General features: G+C 41.4%; 1 protein-coding gene across 18 annotated transcripts in view; it reads right to left on the minus strand.

The window, feature by feature from the left end:
• Positions 1-9,481: 9,481 nt before the first annotated feature.
• The window catches only part of NLGN4X (neuroligin 4 X-linked), a 346,752-nt gene continuing 332,425 nt past the window's right edge, over positions 9,482-23,808 (minus strand). For all 18 annotated transcript variants that reach the window (XM_060292229.1, XM_060292227.1, XM_030837310.2 and 15 more), the window contains 2 exons: positions 22,347-23,136; positions 9,482-13,097 (listed from right to left, as the gene is read on the minus strand). In XM_060292229.1, coding sequence (XP_060148212.1) covers positions 12,248-13,097; positions 22,347-23,136 — 1,640 coding nt within the window. In that variant the 3' untranslated portion in view covers positions 9,482-12,247. The remainder of the gene's footprint in view (positions 13,098-22,346; positions 23,137-23,808) is intronic.

Here is a 23,808-nt window from a genome sequence, read left to right on the forward strand (position 1 = left end):
AAATGTCCTCAAATTGCTTCCTGTATTTGCGATTCTGCAAGAATGTGCCTGGCCACTGACTTTTCTGCACACATATCTTAAGAAACTCAGATGAGACCACTGTTGGCATCATCATCTATTCCCATGAAGATGAGCGCAGCCTTTGGGCTCATCTCAGGCTGGAAAGTAGTTTCCACCAATAGCTTGATGCTAACTACGGCGTCAATAAAAGGCTGCAGTGAACTACATTTTTCTCTCTTTTTTTCCCTGGTTGGCTCATTAGAGATCATACTGTCCTCACCATCTCTGCAAAGGAGACAGGCTAGCAGCTGGCTTTAGAATGAAAAGGGGCATCACGGAAAGAGACATTCTGCATATATTCTACGGAGAAACATATTATTTCAACACCTGACCCTTGGTACTACAACCTCTTTGCAATAGGCTAGCCACAAATACGTGGTTTTTGAAAATTAAAATCCAAGAGGGGTCCGTTCAGGTCACAAAATGCATTCGATTGTCTCTTGGACACACTTCTTTTCACAGTGCTGTCGACAGACGTCCTTTTCTATAAATTAAGGGTCCTTTCCAATCTGACTCACCTGGCTGGGAGAAGCAGCCTTGCCACCCCAAGCTGGACTTGCTATTGGAAACTGCAGGCAGGAGCCACCTTGCTTCCGTGTCACTTTGACGCACCATTGGTCTGATGCAGCCATCATTAAAATTTTAGGCTAACACAGAATAGGGTTCACGACAAATTTACAAGTACGCCTCCTGGAAAACTCCCTTCGGAGGCGATCCTGTTATGGCGGCACAAAAGAAAATAAAAAGGAAGATACTATGAAATAGGATGTCTTGCACGACGGAAAAAAATGCTGGAAAGCACAGAGACTAGAAATATAGGTTTGGGTTTTGTGGAACTAGAATATTCAGTGAGAAAAAAATCCCCTTAAGATATTCAAAAGAAAGAGTGCCACATTCATTGAAAAGACAAAGGACCACTGTTATCCACTTATTTCTGAATTCCTCTCTTAGATATCCATCATCGGAACTCATGATATCCTTAATAAAGTGCTTAAACATCATGCAACAGGGATAAAGTCTATAGGTAAGGGAGGAGTTGGGAAATCTATGAACATCAAAAACAAAGAATTTTTGTCTGTATAAGGATGGTGTATCTTTGGTTTGTGACATTATTACAAGGAAAAGAGACCCGTCCGATTAGGGTTGTCATAGATACGCAAACTGCAGCTGAAGAGGACATTTCAATCAGAAATGCTCTCTCTTCAGAATCTTCTCTCTCTGCTTTGCCCCAGCTTTTCCTCCCTGGGTTACCGGTTTTCTACCACATCTTTTGCACTGGCTTGATCTGGCAATGGTCCTAATGTAACATGGCTGAATCTCTTTGCCTTCCTGTATTTCAAACATGCCCACTCTGTGTTCCGTTTATGTCCTTCTTGTGAGAGGCTCTCTGTGATCTGGTCATCATCTTTGCTGTCATTATTAATCATTCTTATTTTGTAATGGAGACGTTGAGCTTTTCTTACGGAGAAATTCACAGGCTATACCAATGAAGGGAGAGGAAATGGGGGTAAAGAAATTAACATTTTCTTACTGAGAAATTCACAGGCTATGCCAATGAAGGGAGAGGAAATGGGGGTAAAGAAATTAACATTTTATAGTCATTAAAGCTGAGAAAACAAGCACCCTGCACACACACACACACACACACACACACACACACACAATGCCTGATCTGCCTCTCTATTAAAGGAAATAAGAGAAGTAACTTAAAACATGCATGAAATTGAACTGCTGTCCTAAATTATATTGAATTCAAGACAGTCGATACAGCATGTAACTGTAGGGAATTCAGTAAGGGGTCCGCCCATCTAGGATGAAGAAAGGTAGCACAGCTCAAATCATACACTATTTGCTACAGGATTGCTGCGGTCTTTATATTAATCATATGGTATATTATATAATGAAAGTCAATTTCTGGTGCTTCTTCATAGAAATATTGCATTATGTGGTTCCAACATTTCTCTCAATGTAAGTGAGCAATAAAGCATGTTATGGTAAATGAAAGAATTAAATATAGGGTACCCCAAATGTAAAATTGATAGCTAGTGGGAAGCAGCCGCATAGCACAGGGAGATCAGCTCGGTGCTTTGTGACCACCTAGAGGGGTGGGATAGGGAGGGTGGGAGGGAGATGCAAGAGGGAGGGGATATGGGGATATATGTATACGTATAGCTGATTCACTTTGTTATACAGCAGAAACTAACACACCACTGTAAAGCAATTATACGCCAATAAAGATGCTAAACAGATATATAAGGTACCTCATGACTTTTTGGTATAGACAAGAAACCATCCATTTTAGGAATCTTGGCCCCCAAGTGGACACTCTTTCTACTAAATTATTTTTGCTATAAATCTAGGAGCTCAAAGCTCCTATGACGAGAAAGGTACATGCAACATTTGATTTTCATGCCCCACAGCTGAAGGTGACATTTCCTCCGATTGCGGACACTAAACACCCATAAAGATGGCATACTTTTGAAGTTGCACACCATTTCTTCAACATCAGAGGAGTCAAAATTGTCCATTTCTCTCATTAGCCTAATACTGGAATAATATTTCCGGGGACTAGTTTGAACAATAACTGTCATCTGCCACATTTTTTTATAAAGGGAATTTTCATGTGTTTTGCTAGCACCCGCAGATCAGTCAATGCTCACATACTTTTGCATATAATCTTTGCAGACATGATATAAATTGTTATTTTCCCTGGTCACCCTGAAAATTAATTCAAAAGATAGAACTTTAGCTCTCCACATTACATAATATCTTATAGAAGCCCCCGAACTGACAAAGAGACACATCCTAAAACGTCAGTGTGTGCCTTATTTCTGCCGGTATGTAGAATACATTTAAATGTGATCGAAAAGCAATTTGGAAAAACAGGGTGAAATCTTGTTATTTGATGGGTAGCATTTAGGTCTATAATAAAAATGGGGCTCAAGGTTGTCAAAGGTGACCATAGGTCCTGTTACATTCTTTTTCTATTAGAAACATGACAGCTCATAGAAACATGAGTTGCAGATGCAGGGTGGGAAAAATACGGCATAAAAATAGAGGAGAGATATTAAAGGTGGCATTATACTTCCTAAATGACAACATTAAACGAAAGTAGGGTTTCTGTGTGTTTGTTTGTTTGATTTTTACAGAACCTGGGGTCTGCTCTCTCTTGGGGTCTGCATGCTCTTCCAAAGATGTGAAGACCACAGAAGGAGCTTTGCAACAGAACCGTGGGACTGGAGACTGCAGCCGCATCAGATAACGAAGGTTTCTGACACTGTGTAAGTCTGGGGAAATGGGTTCCTCCTGCGATCCCATGTGGATGGGTCAGTGCATTGGGACTCATGAGGTTATTATAACAGACACTTCACAAAGCACGTGCTGAGGCCACGTGGGCAGGTGGCCGGCCCACGAACGTCTTGGGCTGTGAACAGGTTTCTCCCTGCTTTCACATCTTTCCAAAGCTGTTTTTTTTTTTTTTTTTTTTTTTGCGGTACGCGGGCCCCTCACTGCTGTGGCCCCTCCCGTTGCGGAGCACAGGCTCCGGGACGCGCAGGCTCAACGGCCATGGCTCACGGGCCCAGCCACTCCGCGGCACGTGGGATCTTCACGGACCGGGGCACGAACCCGTGTCCCCTGCATCGGCAGGCGGACTCTCAACCACCACGCCACCAGCGTAGTCCCAAAGCTGGTTTTATAAGGCATTTGGCCAACATGTTGCAGCCAGCACGCCGTCCTCTCCTATGTTATAAATTATTTACAATGTTTCCCCATGTAACTCGATCTCCTTAGATTTTCTAACCTTCCTATGCCGAGTTTCACGTTCTATATTTACCCACTGAGGTGAGAGGCAGGCACCGCTGGCGTTTTAAAATGTTATTTCAGCAAAAATGAGATTCCAAATGTTTAACGACCCCAAATCGTAACTAAAACTGTAGGTGAAATTGATAAATTGTGTTTTTAAATCAACCGACGTTCTAGAAAATTCGATCAGCGCACTGAAGGTGCTCAGAGTGCGTGTACCAGTGTGGGTGATCGGTGGGGTGGGTGTGCGACCGTAGGCGTACCTTAAAAGCATTTTAAAATTCAAGGCTATCCGTTTTCTCGAGGCATAGAAAGATGAGAGTGATTTTTTTTTCCTTCTTTTAGATTTTTCAGAATCCCTACAGGGGACATATCTTTTTCTGTACTGACGAGGAATAGAGCAAAACTACCTGGTGTCAGACCCTGGTTATTTTATTTCCTTACTGCGACTTTGAGGAAGTCTTTGAACCTCCTGGGTTTCACTGCTCCCTTTGGTAACATGAAAGCCTCTACTCTAGGAGGGTGGTATAAAGATGAAGTGACTTAGTACATCTAACTTACTTAGAACAGCACGTTTTGATTATCATTCGAAAGTTTTAAAATTCAAAACAAGTATGGGTAGATCTTGAAGATACTGTGGATAGGGTCCCAGACCACCGCAGTAAGGCAAGTATCAAAATAAAGCGAGTTACAAGAGTTTTTCTGGGTTTCCCAGTGCATGTAAAAGTGATGTTTACACTATACTGTAGTCTATTAAGTGTGCAATAGCATTACGTCTAAAAAAATATATATATATATACAGGCCTTAAATTTAAAATATTGCTAAAAACTTCTCACCATCCTCTGAGCCTTCAGCAAGTCAGAGCAGTAACACCAAAGATCACTGATCACAGACACCATCACAAATATAATAATGAAGACGTTTGAAATATTTTGAGAGTTATCAAAATGTGACACAGACCCCAAGTGAGCAAATGCAGTTGGAAAAACGACACTGATAGAGTTACAGACTGTCTATAGACTTACAGACGGTGATAGGCAGGGTCGCCGCAAACCCTCAATTTGTGCAATAAAATGAGGTCTGCCTGTAATTGCTCTTTAAACCGTTGACCCAATAATTTAAAACATCTCTAAGCACTTTTGCTGTAAGAGTTTCTCTGTAAGTGGTGCATATCCTCCGGAAGTGTTAAATATTTTGGCTGTCATTATAATTTGGAAAAAGTAATTTCAACATTGTCTATGTAACAGCTAAAATAATACCTAAACAACCCCTAAGATAAACCCTGACAACACCTAAAATTCAATAATACGGAATGCCTTGAGATATCTGTTTTCAAGCTGTGTTCATAAACAAATTGTAAAGATTTGACAGATGTTACCACTGAAGCGTAATAATGCTTCTAATATTTGGAATGAGGCACCATCTAAATTCCCAGTTTTATGGGACATTTTTTAGGGCTGTATTTCGGGGCTCCAGAAATTCATCTCCCCATTTCCCTCCTACATCAGTGGAAACACCCCAAGTGCACAGTTCTCTACTGGTCCCTGGGACGAAGCGCTTAGAATAATTTTCCTTTCTGGACTTCTCCCAGCTGAACCCCGTGGACATTCTCCTGTTTCCAGCAGCTCTCAGTTCCATCCTATTAGAAGCTAATGACCTTAGGAACTAGTCTGAAGATGTTCCTTTCAGCTAAATGTGGAAGAGCCCTCAATCTCCCGTTTTCCCTAAAGCTCTTGCCTTGAGAAAACACAGTTATTTGTAGGTTTTGCAAGTATTTGCGCTGATAGTCACCTTATAGAAAGGTAGACATGTAAAAGACCGTTCTCTATATATCCATTTCTTTTTTAAAAATTTATTTATTTTACTTATTTAGTTTTGGCTGCGTTGGGTCTTCGTTGCTGCATGCAGGGTTTCTCTAGTTGCGGCGAGCGGGGGCTGCTCTTCGTTGTGGAGCACGGGCTCTAGGCACACGGGCTTCAGTAGTTGTGGCATATGGGCTCAGTAGTTGTGGCTCGTGGGCTCTAGAGCGCAGCCTCAGTAGTTGCGGCACATGGGCTTAGTTGCTCCGCGGCACGTGGGATCTTCCCAGACCAGGGCTCGAACCCGTGTTCCCTGCATTGGCAGGTGGATTCTTAACCGCTGTGCTACCAGGGGAGCCTCTATATATCCATTTCTTTAAATAAGATAATAAGAACCTGCAGAGAAAGTACCACTTTCCTCCCTTAGCAGAATCTAATTTTTAATTTTTTTTCTAATCAGGCAGCCCAGAAAAGGGGAGGTGATGAATACATTTGGAGGAAGTTGTGGGAAAGAAAAAACACCTCTGCCATCTGACTGCTAGTAACTAGCCTGATAATGGCTAAGTGGGGTGGGCCCCACTGCATAAAAATAATTTGAGGTACCAGGAGATAAAAGTTGTCCGCAAGCATGTGGGGATAAGATGGAAACAAGGACAGTGTGCAACCACGAAAAATGACCCAGATGACTCACCATCCTTGCGTGTAAGTTACTCAACTCCACCAAGATGGGCTTGGTCATCTCTGATGGTGGTGCTTTATCACTTCTGGAACATGCAACTCTAAAACTATTCCATCTATCTATCCATCTATCCATCTATCTATCTACCTACCTACCTACCTATCCCATCTTTCTTCCTCTCTTCCTTCCTTCCTTCCCTTCCATCCCTCACTCCTTCTTTCTTTCCATCTATCTATCCATCTATCTATCTACCTACCTACCTATCCCATCTTTCTTCCTCTCTTCCTTCCTTCCTTCCCTTCTATCCCTCCCTTCTTTCCATCTATCTATCCATCTACCTATCATCTATCTCAACTATCATCTATTTATATCTACCTACCTACCTACTCACATCTATCATCTCTACCAGCTATCTGTGTGTTATGTATCCATCCATCCATATCTGCCTCTATATTAATAAATCATTATCCATCTAGCATTCATCTATCTGTTTATCTATCTACAATCTATGTATCTGTATCCATCCATTCATCCAACTGTTCATCCTTTATATCTGTCCATCAATCATCTATTCAATCTATCTATCTATCTATCTATCTATCTATCTATCTATCTATCTATCTATCTATCTGTTTTTTGGGTTTAACATTCCTACTGTGTCCCCACCTCTCCTGACAGGATGATAGTAATTAATTTATCAAACAGGCTGCTCTATCTGCTTACTCAGCTGCTTTCACTGCACCCAGCGCCATCCCACCACATTCACACCATCCCCACAACTGCTTCTGGAGGGAACACTCTCGAATCTTGCTCCCCAAAAGACTTGGGGATAATTGGGAACCAGAAACACTGGCATCATTTTGCAGGCTTGTTGGAGATGCAGACTCCAGCCCACGCAATCCCTGCTGGATCAGAACCCGCCCTGTAGCCTGCTGTCAGCACATCCTTGGAACAACGTTTGAGAAGCACTGATAAAAATCGCAAATATGGGCTTCCCTGGTGGCGCAGTGGTTGAGAGTCCGCCTGCAGATGCAGGGGACGCGGGTTCGTGCCCCGGTCCGGGAAGATCCCACGTGCCGCGGAGCGGCTGGGCCCGTGAGCCATGGCCGCTGAGCCTGCGCGTCCGGAGCCTGTGCTCCACAACGGGAGAGGCCGCAACAGTGAGAGGCCCGCGTACCACAAAAAACAAACGAACAAAAAAACGCAAATATGCTCACACCACTTTTGCGCCATCTTTTGCCGTCTGCTGCTTGAATTCAGGACAAGGTGCACACGGCATGCCTTGTGACTTGAGGCATGTTATCAGCTGGATGCTACTCCCCTCCTTCCCCACACCTTTCCCGGTGACACCTTCTATTTTTCAGCTAGGACAGAAAAAAGCCATGGTTCCCCAAACGTGCCGAGTCTTCTCACTTTGAGGGCGTGAGTTCTGCCCTCCCGAAGCATCCACCATCATTGGTTTGTCTGCGTGGATGCCCACATACTTGGAGGGATGTGGTTTGGGGTAGCTTCCTACAGAGCACTTCCCACCCCTTGCAGACGAGGTTAAGGGTCTGTGTCTAGACTCCCACTGGCACCCTGGGTACCATCTCCATCACCTCCTGCTGCTTCCTGGCTGTACTTCCCTGCTCTCCGCTTGGAGTCCTAGGATGGAGAGAGCTGCTTCTTTCATTTTTAACAGAAGCCCCAGCACAGAGCTGGGGTGATGGAGAAGCTTGGTAAACATTTGCAGAAAGAATACATGAATGAATGAATGCATACGTTTTTACCATTTGTTGAGTTATTCAGAATGGCCATTCAGAATGCATCAAATGGTGAAAAAAGGAATGACTCCCCTATTTCAAAAATTGGCTAGAGATCTAATTTTAAATCCACGAAAATGGCTTTTCCATTAAATAGATATGACATATGTTTATGTATTCATGAAATATTATTTACATATTTATAAAATAGTTACTTATTTACTTATATGTAAACATATGTTTTGTATTAGATAATATAACTCGTATACACTAGAATTATAATACGTATATATAACATGATATATATACATATCTGCAATATATGTGTAATATAAAATGTATGTTTTAAATATATAAAATATATATTACATATTATATCACACATATGGTATGATATTATATTATTTTATATACAAATGTATATGTTTCATATAGTATAGCTATTATATATGTATATAAATATAAAAATATAATTATACTTTATAATTTATATTTATTAAAATTCAATTGTAAATACACAATATATTAAAATATTTATTTGTATGTAATATATAAATGTGTATGTATATGTGTATATATGTGTGTATGTATATATCCTGTGTACGTCACATTCAGCAAACGACCCGAGCCCAACATGTAAAAAAAAATTCAGAGTTCGAATACAGCAGTCACAGTCTTTGCTGTTTTCCTTTACCTGATAATTAGCTAATATTATCATGACATTCATGAACTTGAGTTAGAAATTTTTGCTGCATCCTTCATTGGCGAAGAGATTGGGCTCTGAACACACGATCTTCCTTTGAATCTGAGTTCTGCTGCTGCCTTGTAGCTTAATGTTTCTGATCCTCAACATCTTCAGTTCTAAAATAGAAGTAATACAGGTGCCTGCCCCTTAGGGCTATCGTGACTGTTAAGATAAGGAATGACCAGGTGCATGTGAGGACTGGACAAGTTAGGTCGCATCGGTATGGTAGTAATTTTCTGCCTCTCCAGTTGTATTCAAATGAATTTCTTGCTGTCAGAGATTTACTCAAATAAGGCTACTAGAAAGATTTAAGGCATGACAACAAACACAACTCAAAACCCAGCAACATAAGAAGCAGCAGTGGCTTCCATTTCAGGAAACATCCTCTCGTTATGAGTTTCACCAACCAGAGTGCCTCTCTCCAATGTCAGGCCAGAAGAAAATCCCTAGCGGGGACACAAAACCTGTTCATGAGGACGAACCACAAGAAACTGATCTATTACCAACTGAGTGTGCCGTTTATCATCTACGTCAGATGTATCGCTTAGTTTTTAAAGTGCAAAAGACATCTAAAGAAGGAAAAATAAATAAATAGGATAGGCCACCTACAAAAAAAGAATGGACGCGTAATTATTTGCACAAAGCATTAGAAAATACTGTGATATTTTATTATTAAAAATGCTGCTGAAAAGTTTATACATATGTGTCCAGCCATATATATCTTCTATCATTACTTAAGGCAAAATCAAAAACAAAATCGCAAAATAATAATCCAAGAAACCATTAAACCCTGCGTGCCAGTGAAGGTCAAGAATAAAAGCCTAGGAAAGTTTTTTTCTAACTTATGTCTTTTTTTTTTTCTTTTTTTTCCTCTTTTTTATAGATAGCAAGTATATTTTATTCTCATAGAACTCTATGAAGATTCTATAACTTCTTTCCATGTAGAAATATCATTTAAGGTGTATTAAATTGCTTTTGATCATAATCCTTTGTAAAAGCTAAAGTTATTCACTTAACAAGAACTCTTTTTTTTTTTTTTCCTTATCCAAATGTCACAAGCCTGATACATTACTGTGCATATTGCTAGCAGAAGACAATTGGAAATACTAAACAAATACTGGAATTCACATTACAAACATACCGGACCCACATTGGTGCCAAGCATCACGTCCTTTGTAGTTTCCTGGAGAGCCTATTCGTCGTAGCTTAGCTGGGGTAATACACAGCTTGCAGAAATGGCCTGACAATAGCTTTCAAAAATGATGAACAAAAATCGTACCCATGACACCTCTAGCTGCACGAGTGATGTTTCACTCTTTGCAAAGTTGGGGTTATATTTCACATATGTATACACAGAGAATCACTCTTAAATTTAAACCAAGATGAACAACAGAATTTATTGGACGATCTGTATGCATTCTTAAAAGAACTCTCTTTTTCTAGCGGGGCCATTTTCAAACACTTTGATAGACATTGCTACAGTTTTAGTTCAGGGGTTCAATAAGCAAAGATTATACAAAGAGACAAGGAATTTGGACTATCTTTGTGGAGAATGTCCACCTTGGCAAAGACATATAGTGCTGGGTTTCCATGAGAACCATGCCCAGAGACATCTTCAAATATCTTTGGCTACTATTTCCTGGTGTCGTAATAACTTTTGAAAGACAAAACATAAAGTCACCATGGTTACTATTCTTTTTCCTTCCACTTTAGGACACTTGCAAAAGATTCCTTAAGGAAAATTAAAAGGACGATGAGAAAATGACAAAGTGTCAGAGGGACAAACTTCTCATCCCTGTCTCGCCAATTTAAAATGACTGAATATTTCTGTGTGTTATCTTGACAGTGAAGCCATCCTAACTTCCCGGAAAACCCATGCAAAGCACTTTGAATGTTCTATCCTTTTGTTTGTTTTCTCTCTGTAATACTCCTGGATCAGTGACTGATACACAAATCCACAAATGGTAATAGTTTCAGACAAGCATATGTTTTATCCCATAAATGATATAAAAAATAAAAATCCCTGCTTACTGATAAATAAGGGACTTACTGCTTAAACAGAAAGGAAAGACACATGCCCTCTTTCAATCTGATTAGCTAAGCTGAGCAGGTATTTCATCAGCCAAACCCTTCTGCAGCTGCTCGGGAGTACAGAGCTGTATTGACTCAGCAGAGCTTGGCCCTACCAAAGACAAGCTTTCTTTTCCTTTTTGGCAGGACCCTGGGATGGGAAGCAACTCTTCCTCAACAGATTCAAAGAACCAGAACTACAGAACGAGACTTGTATTCTGTTTCTCCCCCGCGGTCACTCTGCATGTGCGTGCGTGTTTCTAATTCAACAAGCTTTAAATAGGCTCCACGCTGGGGATCCATCCTGGGGTTGCAACTTCATGAAGCCTTAACACACAAAAATAAAAGTTTTCCTAAAAATAACGGTCTCCTAAGAATGCTGTCGCATGCACTTTCCAGCCCGAGAAGGGGAGAGAGAGCCTAGTCGAACAGACGGTCTAGGTCCGCTGTGTGACAATCACATCCTCCTACAAATGAAACACGTTAGAAAACCCCATGTCTGTTGGCCACAAGGAATTAAGAAGAAAATCCTCCTTTGTCCTGGAGGAGACAGAGGTGATATGACTAATGTATATATCGATTTATATACATACAGACCACAGTGGAAAGCACAATCTTGCTAAAAGCTCTTTCAAACTGAAAACACCAATAAAAGCTTTTGTTGTTGTTGTTTTTGTTTCTGTTTTTCTCTCGGTGTGTGTTTGTTTAAACGCACGGCTATATACATTTTTTTATTTTTATTTTTACAAAGTTTCTTAAATAGAGTTCAGGCTGGCAAAACATCTCTTTGCACAGAACTCTACGTATGTAACTGCATAGTCAGTTCTTTTATTTTAATAATAAAATTCTACTTTTCCTTCTCTCTGGATTACACCTCCATATGCTGGGTAAAAGCCCATAGATTCTTTCTTCACTTAAGTAGAGCCATCTGTCGTATGGCACAAAAAGAACTTTTATTTATTTATTTCAATTGTAATTAAAAAAAAGAAAAGTGTCCTCGGCCGAGTTTCAGAAGTTTCAGCTTCTGTGGTCACACTGGAAACATCCAGGTCCTTGAAACTTCGATGTCCTAGTTGCACTAAAGTTTGCCGGATGGTGGAGATCTTAAAGCAGTATTGTAACAGCAATGTATACGTTTCACATTTCGTAGGGTCAGAAGTTGATCTCATTGTACTGGGAAATGCCAATGGAAAGGGTCTGCAAGGACACGGTGGCTGCCCTTTTGCTTTTTGTTTTGTTTTGTTTTGTCTTAAGCCAAACATTCCCTGTTTGGAGATGTTGCTTCTTTCTTTCTCTCTTCGATGTGGCTGAGGGGAGGCGCAAAGGGAGGGGAAGAAGACGGCAAAGCTATACTCTAGTGGTTGAATGCCCGTGGGGTAAATTTGTACTGTTTTGTCCTCCACTGAAGGTATTGAACGTGTGCAAAGGCTGCATCCCCGTCAGTGTGTTGGGAATCATAGTGATGGTATTTGGTGTCATAAGTGGGATGTCATCGGGGGACCTGCGCAGCGTGAGGGTGTAGTCTGGAGGGCAGGTGAGCCTCAGCGTGTCGTGAGCCTGCAGGGACTCACACTCGTGATCATGCTCCAGCTGTTTCATCTGCAGGGACATGATCTCTTCGTTCTGGATGTGAGCGATGTCATTTGTGGTATTTCTCTGGGGACTGGGGCGCCTGTGTGTCTCATGGCGCCTCTTGTCCTTCTTATAGTACAGCGCTGCAAACGCCAAGATGTTAAGGAAGAGTAAGGATGCCCCCACGGCAATGGTGACGCTCAACTCAGTGGAATAATCCCGTTTGGTTTCGATGAGGACGGTGGTGTCCTCAGGCCCCGTTTTATGAGGGTCCTTGGAGTGTTTGGGGTTGTTGGCGGGAGTGATCGCCGGGCGTTTGGTCGTGGGCCATATCTTGGCAGGAGATCGCCGAGTTCCGTAGGGAAAGGAGGTCATGTCCGGAGGAGGAACCTTTGTGGTTGTGGACACATACTGGAATATCTCATTCAGGTTGTGCAAGTGAGGCACGAGTTCCAACCAGAAAGCCACTTTTGTGGCTCGGTAATGGTCCCTCACTCTGGGTTTCAAGCCAATATGCAGATAGAGCTGGTCTTTGGGGTTATACTTGGACCAGGCCACTTCCTCAAAGCGATTGGGTTTTGTGTGAATGAACTTGGTGTCCTGAGGAACGGGCTGATTAGGATCACTGGGGACAGAAGGGAGAAAAAAAGAGAAAGGTCACACTCTTCCACATTTCCCAAGTAAATTTTAATCAAATACAATGAAATTACAATCAGATAATCTCATGTGTTTACTGATATGCACAAAGTACTCAAGTAGCAACAAATACATGGTGTTTCAATCCCGACGCGCTACCATTTTGCCTTTTCTTTAAAATCCCCTTACCTTTATTTTAAAAATAATTCCTGATGGCACTATGATAGCATTTTCATAACACTCCTACATTTTTTAAATGCATCCAATTATCTTCCATGATAAAGAAGGAAACCAAAAATGTGTCTTGCATTTCAAGTTGTTTAACTACTTTTGAGTCAGAAATCTCAACCAGGGTGATTTGCCCCCAAGAGGGCATCTGGTAACATCTGGAGATGTTTTTCGGTTGTTATAAGTGAAGGGTGGTGCCATGAATGGGTAGATGCCAGGGTGACTGTTAAATATGCTCCAGGGCACAGGACAGCCCCTCCACAGCAGAGGAGTACCTGGTCCCAGGTGTCAGTAGTATTGAGGCTGAGAAATCCTGAGTTAGAGGCTATGGTCCAAAATTTGTGCCATTCTCTTTCTTCCTCAAGAATTGCTTCTTAGGTAAATGAATAGATACTGTGGTTACAACTAAAATGTATGTTAAAAATCAAACAAAAACTGGCTTTTGTAATTACAAGATGTTAATAAATAGAATTATGCATCAATTGTTCGCTCTCTCTCAGAAGGAGAAATATGTATGTACTTGGAAACCTTCTGAAGACTGAGTCACGTAAAGATCACACAACATTCCGTTGATTTAAGAAGCTTGGTCAGACGGTGCTTTTAGATATGCAGAGTTAAGGATTTTAGGAAAAGTACCACACGATGCAAGAAATTGAGGGGTTTTTTATAGATTTCAAGTGCGCATGGCAACTATGAACCTAAGAAGTCTCCTATGATTGACGTAAGTGGACACAGGCAGAAGGAGAATCACCAAAATGGAAAGATTCTCCACAAAACATGGTACTTGAGACACCTTTGCAACTAACTCTTTTAAGATAACAAACAACCTCCCCCCGCCCCGCAAAGATATCATATTCTCATTTCTTCCATTTTTTTTAGGCTTGGTAAAGTGAGCTGTAAAACAGTTTTCATCTTAATGTGTACTGGTTTGGAAAATTTGAGATCATGCATGATATAATGCCACCTAGTTGACACTGAACATTCAGACATGATGTGCAGACCCAGTTTGCTTAGATCTATTGCTCCAGGTGCTCTAACTTCTATCTTCCAGGTAACACTTTTATGAAGCTGCCTTCAGCCACTGCCTGTTTGCTCATGAATCAGAAGGCTGGGGAACCAGAAGGTCCCACTGGAAGACCTAAAGGCTACAGACATTCCCAAGTAGCGTGCAGGATGCGAACGATGCACTTGACCAACAGATGCATCTGCCAAAGGAAGGACTTTAGCCCTCAGCCTGAGGCTGTCAAAATCATTTCCATACATCAAGTTCTGCATCTCTCCCTCTTTACAAGCTGTGAAATCTTGAGCAAATCCTTAAGCCTCTCTTAGCCTCATCTTCCTCATCTATAAAGTGGATAAGAATACTGGGATGGAAAGGAAGTGAGAAAGGTCAAATAATAACTACAATATTCCTGGCATGTAGTAAGAGCTCAATAAATAGTATCCCTCTCTGCAATGCATAAATTAGAATACCTACAAATTGCTAGCAAGAGAGGACTATAAATAACATACTGTATACAGCCACAGAATATACCTAATACTATACATTCTACTTAGTATACGCTACATAAACGTATACTGTATACCAGTATACATGGTACACTAATATACTAGATACAGTGTATGCTGCATAACAATATACTGTATATATGGTACACTGTTAATTATATATAGTATATACTGTCTGTGTACATCATAGCATACATGGTACAGTATATACTGTACATAGTATATGCTATATCAAAGTATACTACACACTGTGTATAGTATATACCACTGTATACCACAGTATATATGGTACACTGTATACTGTATATAGTATACATTGTATAAAAGTATACTATGTATTTCATAGCATATATGGTACACTATATACTGTATGTAGTATATGCTGTATCAAAGTATACTGTATACCAGTATACATGGTACACTAATATAGTGTATGCTGCATGACAATATACTGTGTATATGGTACACTGTTAATTATATATAGTATATACTGTTTAAAAGTATACTGTGTACATCATAGCATACATGGTACAGTATATACTGTATATAGTATATGCTCTATCAAAGTATACTATACACTGTGTATAGTATATACCACTGTATACCACAGTATATATGGTACACTGTATACTGTATATAGTATACATTGTATAAAAGTGTACTATGTATATCATAGCATATATGGTACACTATATACTGTATATAGTATACGCTGTATCAAAGTATACTGTATACCACAGTGCATACGTTATATTATACACTGGGTACAGTATATACTGTATAAAAGTATACTGTATACAACAGTACATGCTGCATACTATATACACACACAGACATATATATATATATAGATGCATAGGTATATATATGATCGTAGATATGATTACATATGTGGTATGCAGGACAAAGAAATTTTACCACATAACTGAGTACACACTAACTGCTGTGCTCTTATTAGTGAGATGATAAAATATAAAAAATTGTAGGTCTTAATATTATGAGCTTTCTTATTTATGTGTTCATTTATAAACATGTATATACTTTAAAATAATCTGCTTTTAATTCATTTTTATATTCTTACATGTTTTCAAAAACTGTTGGATTTAATATAGCACCTCATGTTTTTTTATCTGAGTCTTCTGAAATACATTGTTGGAAAATTCCTATTTAACTGGAATCTGTCATGGAGAAATTTGTCATCGATTTTTATCGTTCTAAAAGCAACGAAAGGGAGCGAGGATTCCTACTATGTTTGCATTGATCTGATTTCACGGAATTGGGTCTTTTAGTTGTACTGACCTTTTACTGAAGAGAGGGCATCTAGGAAAGAGAGTGTCTTTTCATGTAGGATATTTGTCGATTTTTTTTTATGGAATTCGGTGTACATTTGAAAGGTAAGGAAACACATTTATTTTGTTCTCAGAGAATAGAGGATTTTGAAAATCCGGTAAGTATGCTTTAGGCCGATACAATCTATCAAAGTTCTGGGAGATGCACAGTCAGAAGCCTGAAACCAAGATAAACTCACGGCGCTTATGAAGGCTCATCATTTCCCCTTGTCAAACACCCCAAAGACAGTAAGATCTCTATGTGGGATACCACTGCCTTGTTGTTTAGACTTTGCTTCAGCACATGGCGTCTTCTAATTCCCATGAGTAAAGTTCAAGATGATAATGATTAAGGAGAGAATGAAACAGACACACCTCCTTTCTCTAGTAAAAACCTCAACACCTATCCATACTCCTCGTCACCTAAACATACATTTTCACCTGTCATATTTCGTTTGCGATATCATCTTAGAAGTGGAGGCTAAATGCATCTCCAAGGTCTTGTGGTTCATCTTATTTGTGAGAGATGGGCAACACGATTCCTTTAAAAATACCAGTGAACCCTCTGATATGCTCCTTTGGATGGTATAAGGTTTTCCTTACCCCTAAAACAATGCCGTGGTTGACCATTTGTCCCTAGACCTCTAAGAAGAAAACTACCCCCTGCACCAAGAAGTATGTGTTCAGTCCGTCCTATACAACCGGTAGAGATGTTCCTTCACTGAGCTTAAAATACTTTGGGGCAATAAACGTCACTTTCAAGACCAGGCTTTGACTGCAACTCTATCTAACCCATCTTTCCTGTCTGTTTCCTGATTTTTTACAAAGACTGAGCAAAAGTTGAAGTATAAATCAATCACGAGATATGAGCAAAATCAAAAGTAGAGATGGAATCTGAAAACCAATGAAAAATACGTCATCCCACCCACTCGACCTATACAACTCTACTTCGACATATTGGAATATATATGTTGCTCTTCTTACATAATATATATTGGCTTATCGGCCAACAGCCTTCCCATCTCTGAATTCTAAGAGCCTCCGAGGACTTCCATACATAATGGTGAAGGTACTGTTCACAGCCATATCTTCTGTAGAGACCCTAATTCAACCCATTTTATCCACCTCTCCTCACACAGAACCCAAATTGCATTGGTCCTTGATCAATGGGCACCTGATTTCTACTGAGTGGCCAGGACCAACGCCTTCCCACCTATTCCCAAAGAGGTTGGATGTGACAAAGAGTTTAAATCTGTGTAATCATTCATAAACCTCGGGATTAGTTTTAATTTTTCCCAGACATAACTTCTCATTTATCAAAACTCTCCAAGTAGCCTTATTTCTAGCCTAATACTTCATGTCCTGGCTTCCCTGTCCTTTCCCAGCGCTGTTTTGGGTTAGTCTTCTCACTTGGATTATTGAAACAGTCTCCTAGCAACGTCCTTCCATCCTTCTATCCTTCCTTCCTTCCTTCCATGCCTACCACACACACCATCCCCACATTATGTTTTCTCTGCTTAACAACAACAAAAAATTTGCATACCAGATATGTCTACACTTAAGCCTACATGTAAGGTCAGAACTGTTAGCTTTGGTCATAGAAAAAGAAGCCCCGGTGTTCACCTCATCTCAGCAAACGTATGAATAGTCAGGATCATCAGGGAGGGGCAGCAGAGGTGAAGTTCCACCCAGCGATCACGGCAAAGCACGTTCTGACACAACATAATCCTTTCTTCTCAGCCATGTGTTGTGATTAGACGTACGACAGGATATTCTTATAACCAAACTCCTGTCTCTGTAGTGCTTACAGGGAGCAGTGGATGGCGCTCAAGTGTATTCCATCATATTCTGTGGGTCACTGCCTGAGTATGGGTTCTGGAGAACAGAGTCAAGCATCTCACCTCACACTGTGACATCAGGGATGGTTTATCCTATGCTCTTCCCTTGCTGGCATCAAATAAGGTATGAGACCCTTAATGACATGAGAGATGGTTTACTCCCATGCTGTTCCATTACTGGCACCATACTGCCTCATTCTCCTCAGCTGGACCACTTTGGCAGCCCCCTAGGGACAAAGAAATCCTCCACCACACAGGGCTGATCATGCCACTACCCTGTTTAAAATCAATCAATGAATAACTAGCAACCACCTCATGAGCCATATCATCTATTGGCGAACACCTAAATCACTAGACGTTGCTCAATCCCCCATTTTCTGTTAAAGCACAAGCTACTGAGATGTGATCCTCCTGACTTACGTTTGAAATGGCACACTGCATTGCAGGTTAGGGGAGGTTCTGAGTAACTTCCTTAAAAGATGATTTGAGGGTTTCCCTGGCGGCGCAGTCTTTAAGAATCCGCCTGCCAATGCAGGGGACACGGGTTTGAGCCCTGGTCCGGGAAGATCCCACATGCCGCGGAGCAACTAAACCCGTGAGCCACAACTACTGAGCCCGCGCACTAGAACCCGCGAGCCACAACTACTGAGCCCACGTGCCACAATTACCAAAGCCCGTGCGCCTAGAGCCCGTGCTCTGCAACAAGAGAAGCCACCGCAATGAGAAGCCCGTGCACTGCAACGAAGAGTAGCCCCTGCTCGCCGCAACTAGAGAAAGCCCGCGTGGAGCAACAAAGACCTAACATGGCCAAAAATAAATAAAATTAATTAAAAAAAAAGAAAAAAGAAGATCTGAGTCATTCCAACGACCTTTCTAATGTGTTGTGAAAACTCATTGCATTAATATCCCCAAGTACGATTTCAGCTATGCTCCACATGGACCACAGAAATAAAAATAGCTCCTGCTTGGATAAAATCCAGATTCTTCAGACTGACATCCGAGGCCATCCATTAGCGATATCCTGTTCCCACAGTGAGATCTCTACCTGGACTCTGGTCGGATGACGGCTACTCCTCCAAGCCAAGTCCTTATTCCTTCCCCATCCGCTACTTCAGCATCTTTATGAAATCCAAAAGTATCCTAAACACGCACCACTAGTGGCCACAGGAGTATCCTGGGCCAGGGATTAAGCCCAGGCTATCTGACATCTCCACCACTGTGTTCCCCAAATGAGGGGCGTGAACCACAGGCAGTAAGCGAAGTGATTTTAGGAATATAGACTTATGGAATTAAAAAGCACTCAACATCTTAAAAACCATTTTAAAGAACACTCAACATTTTCAATCCTCACTTAGTCGTTGACAGGTCCTGGTGACCTATAGGTTTGGTGCTAGCATTTCTCTACCATCTCATGACATTAATTTCCTTTAATTTTTCTTTGTTTTTTTTTTTTTTTTTCTTAACAACAAGAGAAAATCCATCTCAGAGCCTTTGGCAGGCAAGCACAGCTAATGAGAATTTAATGGCTTTATTTGGATTTTGTAGTTTTCTTTAATGGTTCAGTTAAATTGATGATGAATGATCCTAGCTTTCCATTTAAGAAAATCATATAAAATTGATTCCCAAAACACGTGAGAGAAAAAGAAAGTAGATGGCTTTAACAAAAGTAAGTCATGATCTGTGTTTAGATGTTATGGAATTAATGATGGGTTTGGATGGTGATGTAGTCGATAGGCATGGCCATGGTGTGGGAAACGCTCCTGTGAGTGTTTTTGCTTCAAAAGAAGGCAACACTTTGCAAGGGCAGGCATTACCTATCTGAGTTCTATGACACAATTGGGCATTGGTCCTGCCTTTAAAAGGGGTTATGCATTGAACTGTTTCCCTCTCAAATTAAGATACACTGAAGTCCTAACACCCAGGACCTCACAGTGTGATCTTATTGGAAATAGGGTCATTGCAGATGTAGTCAGTCAAGTTAAGATGAGGTTGTAGTGGAATTCCCTGGTGGTCCAGTGGTTAGGACTCTGTGCTTCCACTGCAGGGGGCACTGGTTCGATCCCTGGTTGGGGAACTAAGATCCCGCAAGCCGCACGGCCCGGCCAAAAAATAAAAATTAAAAAAAAAAAAAGATGAGGTCATACTGGAGCAGGATGGACTCTTAAACCAATATGATTGGTGCCCTTATAAGAAGATGGTCAAAATAAAAAAGAACAAAATAATGCCATTTGCAGCAACATGGATGCAACTAGAGATTATCATACTAGGTAGAATAAGTCAGAAAGAGAAAGACAAATACCATATGATATCACTTATGTGTGGAATCTAAAATATGACACAAATGAACTTACCTGCAAAACAGAAACAGAGTCACAGACAGAGAGAACAGACTTGTAGTTGCCAAGGGGGAGGGGAGTGGGGGAGGGATGGATTGGGAGTTTGGGATTAGCAGATGCAAACTACTATACATAGGATGGATAAACAATAAGGACCTACTGTACAGCACAGGGAACTATACTCAACATCCTGTGATAAACCATTATGGAAAAGAATATGAAAAAGAATGTATATGTGTCTATAACTGAATCACTTCACTGTAGAGCAGAAATTAACACAAGATTGTAAATGAACTATACTTCAATAAAGATAAAAAAGAAGAAGATGGCCATATAAAGACAGACGTGCTGGGAGAGTGCCACGGTATGACAGATACAGAGCTTGGAGAGATGCAGCTACAAGTCAGGCAACACCAAACATTGCCAGCAAAGCACCAGGAGCTATGAAGCAGCATGGAAACATTCCCCTATGGGTGTCAGAGAGAACTCAGCCCTGCGGACACCTGCATGGTGGACTTCTAGCCTCCAGAACTGAGAAATACACTTCTGTTGTTTTAAGCTACATCATTTTTGGTACTTTGTTGCAGCAGCCCTAGGAATCTAATAAACAGGGGTTACTTAAAAACACTTGCTGACTTAACCTCAATCACCTCCTTGTCGAAAAAAGAACCTTTTGGGGACAGACAAGCATCTCTCCCCGGCACGGTTGTACCGTCTCCGTTTCCCACTGTTTTTCTTAGGTCAAACTTGTAAGATGGGACAGTCCAAAGTGGGTATTGGTACAACATGTTTTCCACTCAAGAAATGTGCCACACTTTTCCTAAGACTGCAAAACCATGAAACCACTTCCCACCAGAGTATCTGGAATCATTGTAAAGAATGATACCTGCTGACCCCCTACACATCCCCGGCATCCCCACTTCCTCTCATGAGAGCTACAAGAGGCTCAGGCACTGCAGGGCTGCTGCAGTATGGGGGGGCCTAATTCCACCCCCCAGCGGCCCACAGGAAGATTCTCCATCCTCCAGAGCCGGGAGGACCTTCACTGTAAATTCGGTACGAGAAGCTCAAGGTTAATGACAGAAGCGCAGGCAGGCAGAACAGAATGCTACCTCATTAATTTCCGCAATTAGGTTATTCGACAAGAGCAAATGAAAAGATGCTCTGATATTTGTAGCTCCTTAAGATGCTGGGGAGTCTTTTCTTTCGTTGTCTGCAGAGAATCTGCTCAGTGGAATACGGGTGGACCCTGTTATATATGTAACGCTTGTGTACTTCCTACTTTATTTAGCCAATGAGATTTCTATATGTGTCTATAGATAGATATACAGCTAAATATACACACATGTATGAAATTTATATTAATGAAATAAACACGTGTCAATATTTATATATAAACAAAATAAATATATTTTGTGTGCCTATGTATATATAGAAAATCAATCTCACAACAATGGAGAAATCCTATGCATGTACATAGATACATATGCACATATATATCTTACATACACACACGGGATTTCTCTACAGTTATGAGATTAGGATTTATTACCTGTGCATATACATATAGAATATATATACTATATACACATACAGTATTTCTATATATTTATTATGAGATTTATTTAATTCCTTGCTATGCATTCCATGTGGCACATGTATTTTGAGAACCCTATTATCTACCAAACAAGACAAGGTCCTGCCTAGATTTGAAACTCCAGGATCCGTTGCCCATAGAATAGCCAAATATATCTAAATCTGACCCCAGTAGCAAGTGTAGAATTTTCAATATGCATCTAGCGCCTCAGCGAAAATCTGACTTGATAGAAAACAATTCAGGGGTAAAGAAAAAATGAGGTCTCCCTAGATGCTGGGGGGAAAAATGACTACTTTTGTTACTGTGTGTGGATGCCTGCACACCGCAGTCTAGCCGGTCGTGGAAACCACACTTACACGGAGGAACCAGACAAACAATACCCTGATGGGGAGAAGAACATACCCGGTTTTGGCGAAGTTCGTCCAGTACGTCATGACCACCGCGCTGAGCATGACATCGTTCTTGGAGAAGTTGCAGCTGAAGAGCTCGGTAGGGCCAATCATGGGGATCCCAAAGACATAGGGGACTTCGTCGCCGTGGGCTGAGTCCGCCCAGCTGGGCTTCATCTCGCTTTGGCAGTGGTGGTAGAAGGCGTAGAAGTAGGTGGGTGAGCCGTACTGTGCGTGCAGGTCCGCGGTGGCCACGGCGGGGGCCACCCACTGGTGGTCAGTGAACAGAGCCACCAAGGTTTTCCGCCGCGTCTCGGGGTTCTCCTTATCTGCCCAGTCCGTGTACATGAACTTGATGGTCTCCCGCAAGGTGTCCTTCCCCTCCGGGTAGCCGTAAAGGTTGTCCACGAAGTTGGACACCAAGAAGTCAAAATCGTTGGGCGTCACACCATCCTCGTTATCCACGACGCCGTCCACGAACTTCAGCCCCTCCCCCTGGTTGACCCCGAGCATGATGTCATAGTTAAGGAATTCCCCCTGCTCCATCAGGATCTGAGGGTCGTCGGGGATGACATCCCCGTCAATGACGGGCCCGAAGGAGATGTGGTACGTGGCCGGGGTGATGGTCTGCTGAATGAGCTCTTTGTAGTTCTTATTCCGAAGGCATTCCACCATATCCGTGGTATCCAGCATGTTGCAGCCGACTTTATCTGCCAATATCCGAGTGTACTTGGCAGGCTGGTAGTTCACGGCCCAGCTGGACAGGGCGGTCCCGCTCTGGATGATGGCCTTCTGGAAGAGACCTGCAGGTGCAAAATTGTGGACATGCAAATGAAAACCCGCAGGACAGAAAAGCAGCTTTTACTCGGCAAAGAAGGCTCTGATTGTCTCTCGGGCATGTGAATTTCTGGATACTGCAGCATTCAGCGCACTCGGCATCTCTTCCTCTCATTTCTATCTCGTCTTCCCCCTCCCCCACCTGCTGGACAGTGGTCTTATAGGATGCTCTCAGACACACACACGCACGCGCACACACACACACACACACACACACAGAGTTTAGAAAACGAAACTGAGTTTACACTTTAGCTGCAGTGCTAAAAACATACAACCTCTTTCTCCTTCCCCAATTTTGTGTAATATTAGTGTCTCCATCCCCAGAATGCGTAAATGAAGAGTCTCAGAGTCATCACAACCCCCCAGCCTCTAAAAATATGCTTTGTGGCCATAAGAGGTCAAAGGCTGTTTCCTCTTACTGGCAAAACCAGGTACCACTTTATTAGAGGGGGAAGAGCCACTGAAATCGGTTTCAGAGTATAAATTCTGGAATGCATTTTTATTTCCATGCTCCATAGACCGAAGGTGCTAAAAACATGCAATTAAAATGAATTCATTAAATTAGCTATTCCTAAAGAAATCTTCCCTTGCATGCCCCGCTAAAATGTATCTTTTTTTCCAAAAAAAATCATTAATTT

The sequence above is a fragment of the Globicephala melas genome, chromosome X, assembly GCF_963455315.2.
Source record: "Globicephala melas chromosome X, mGloMel1.2, whole genome shotgun sequence".
Lineage (NCBI taxonomy): Eukaryota > Metazoa > Chordata > Mammalia > Artiodactyla > Delphinidae > Globicephala > Globicephala melas.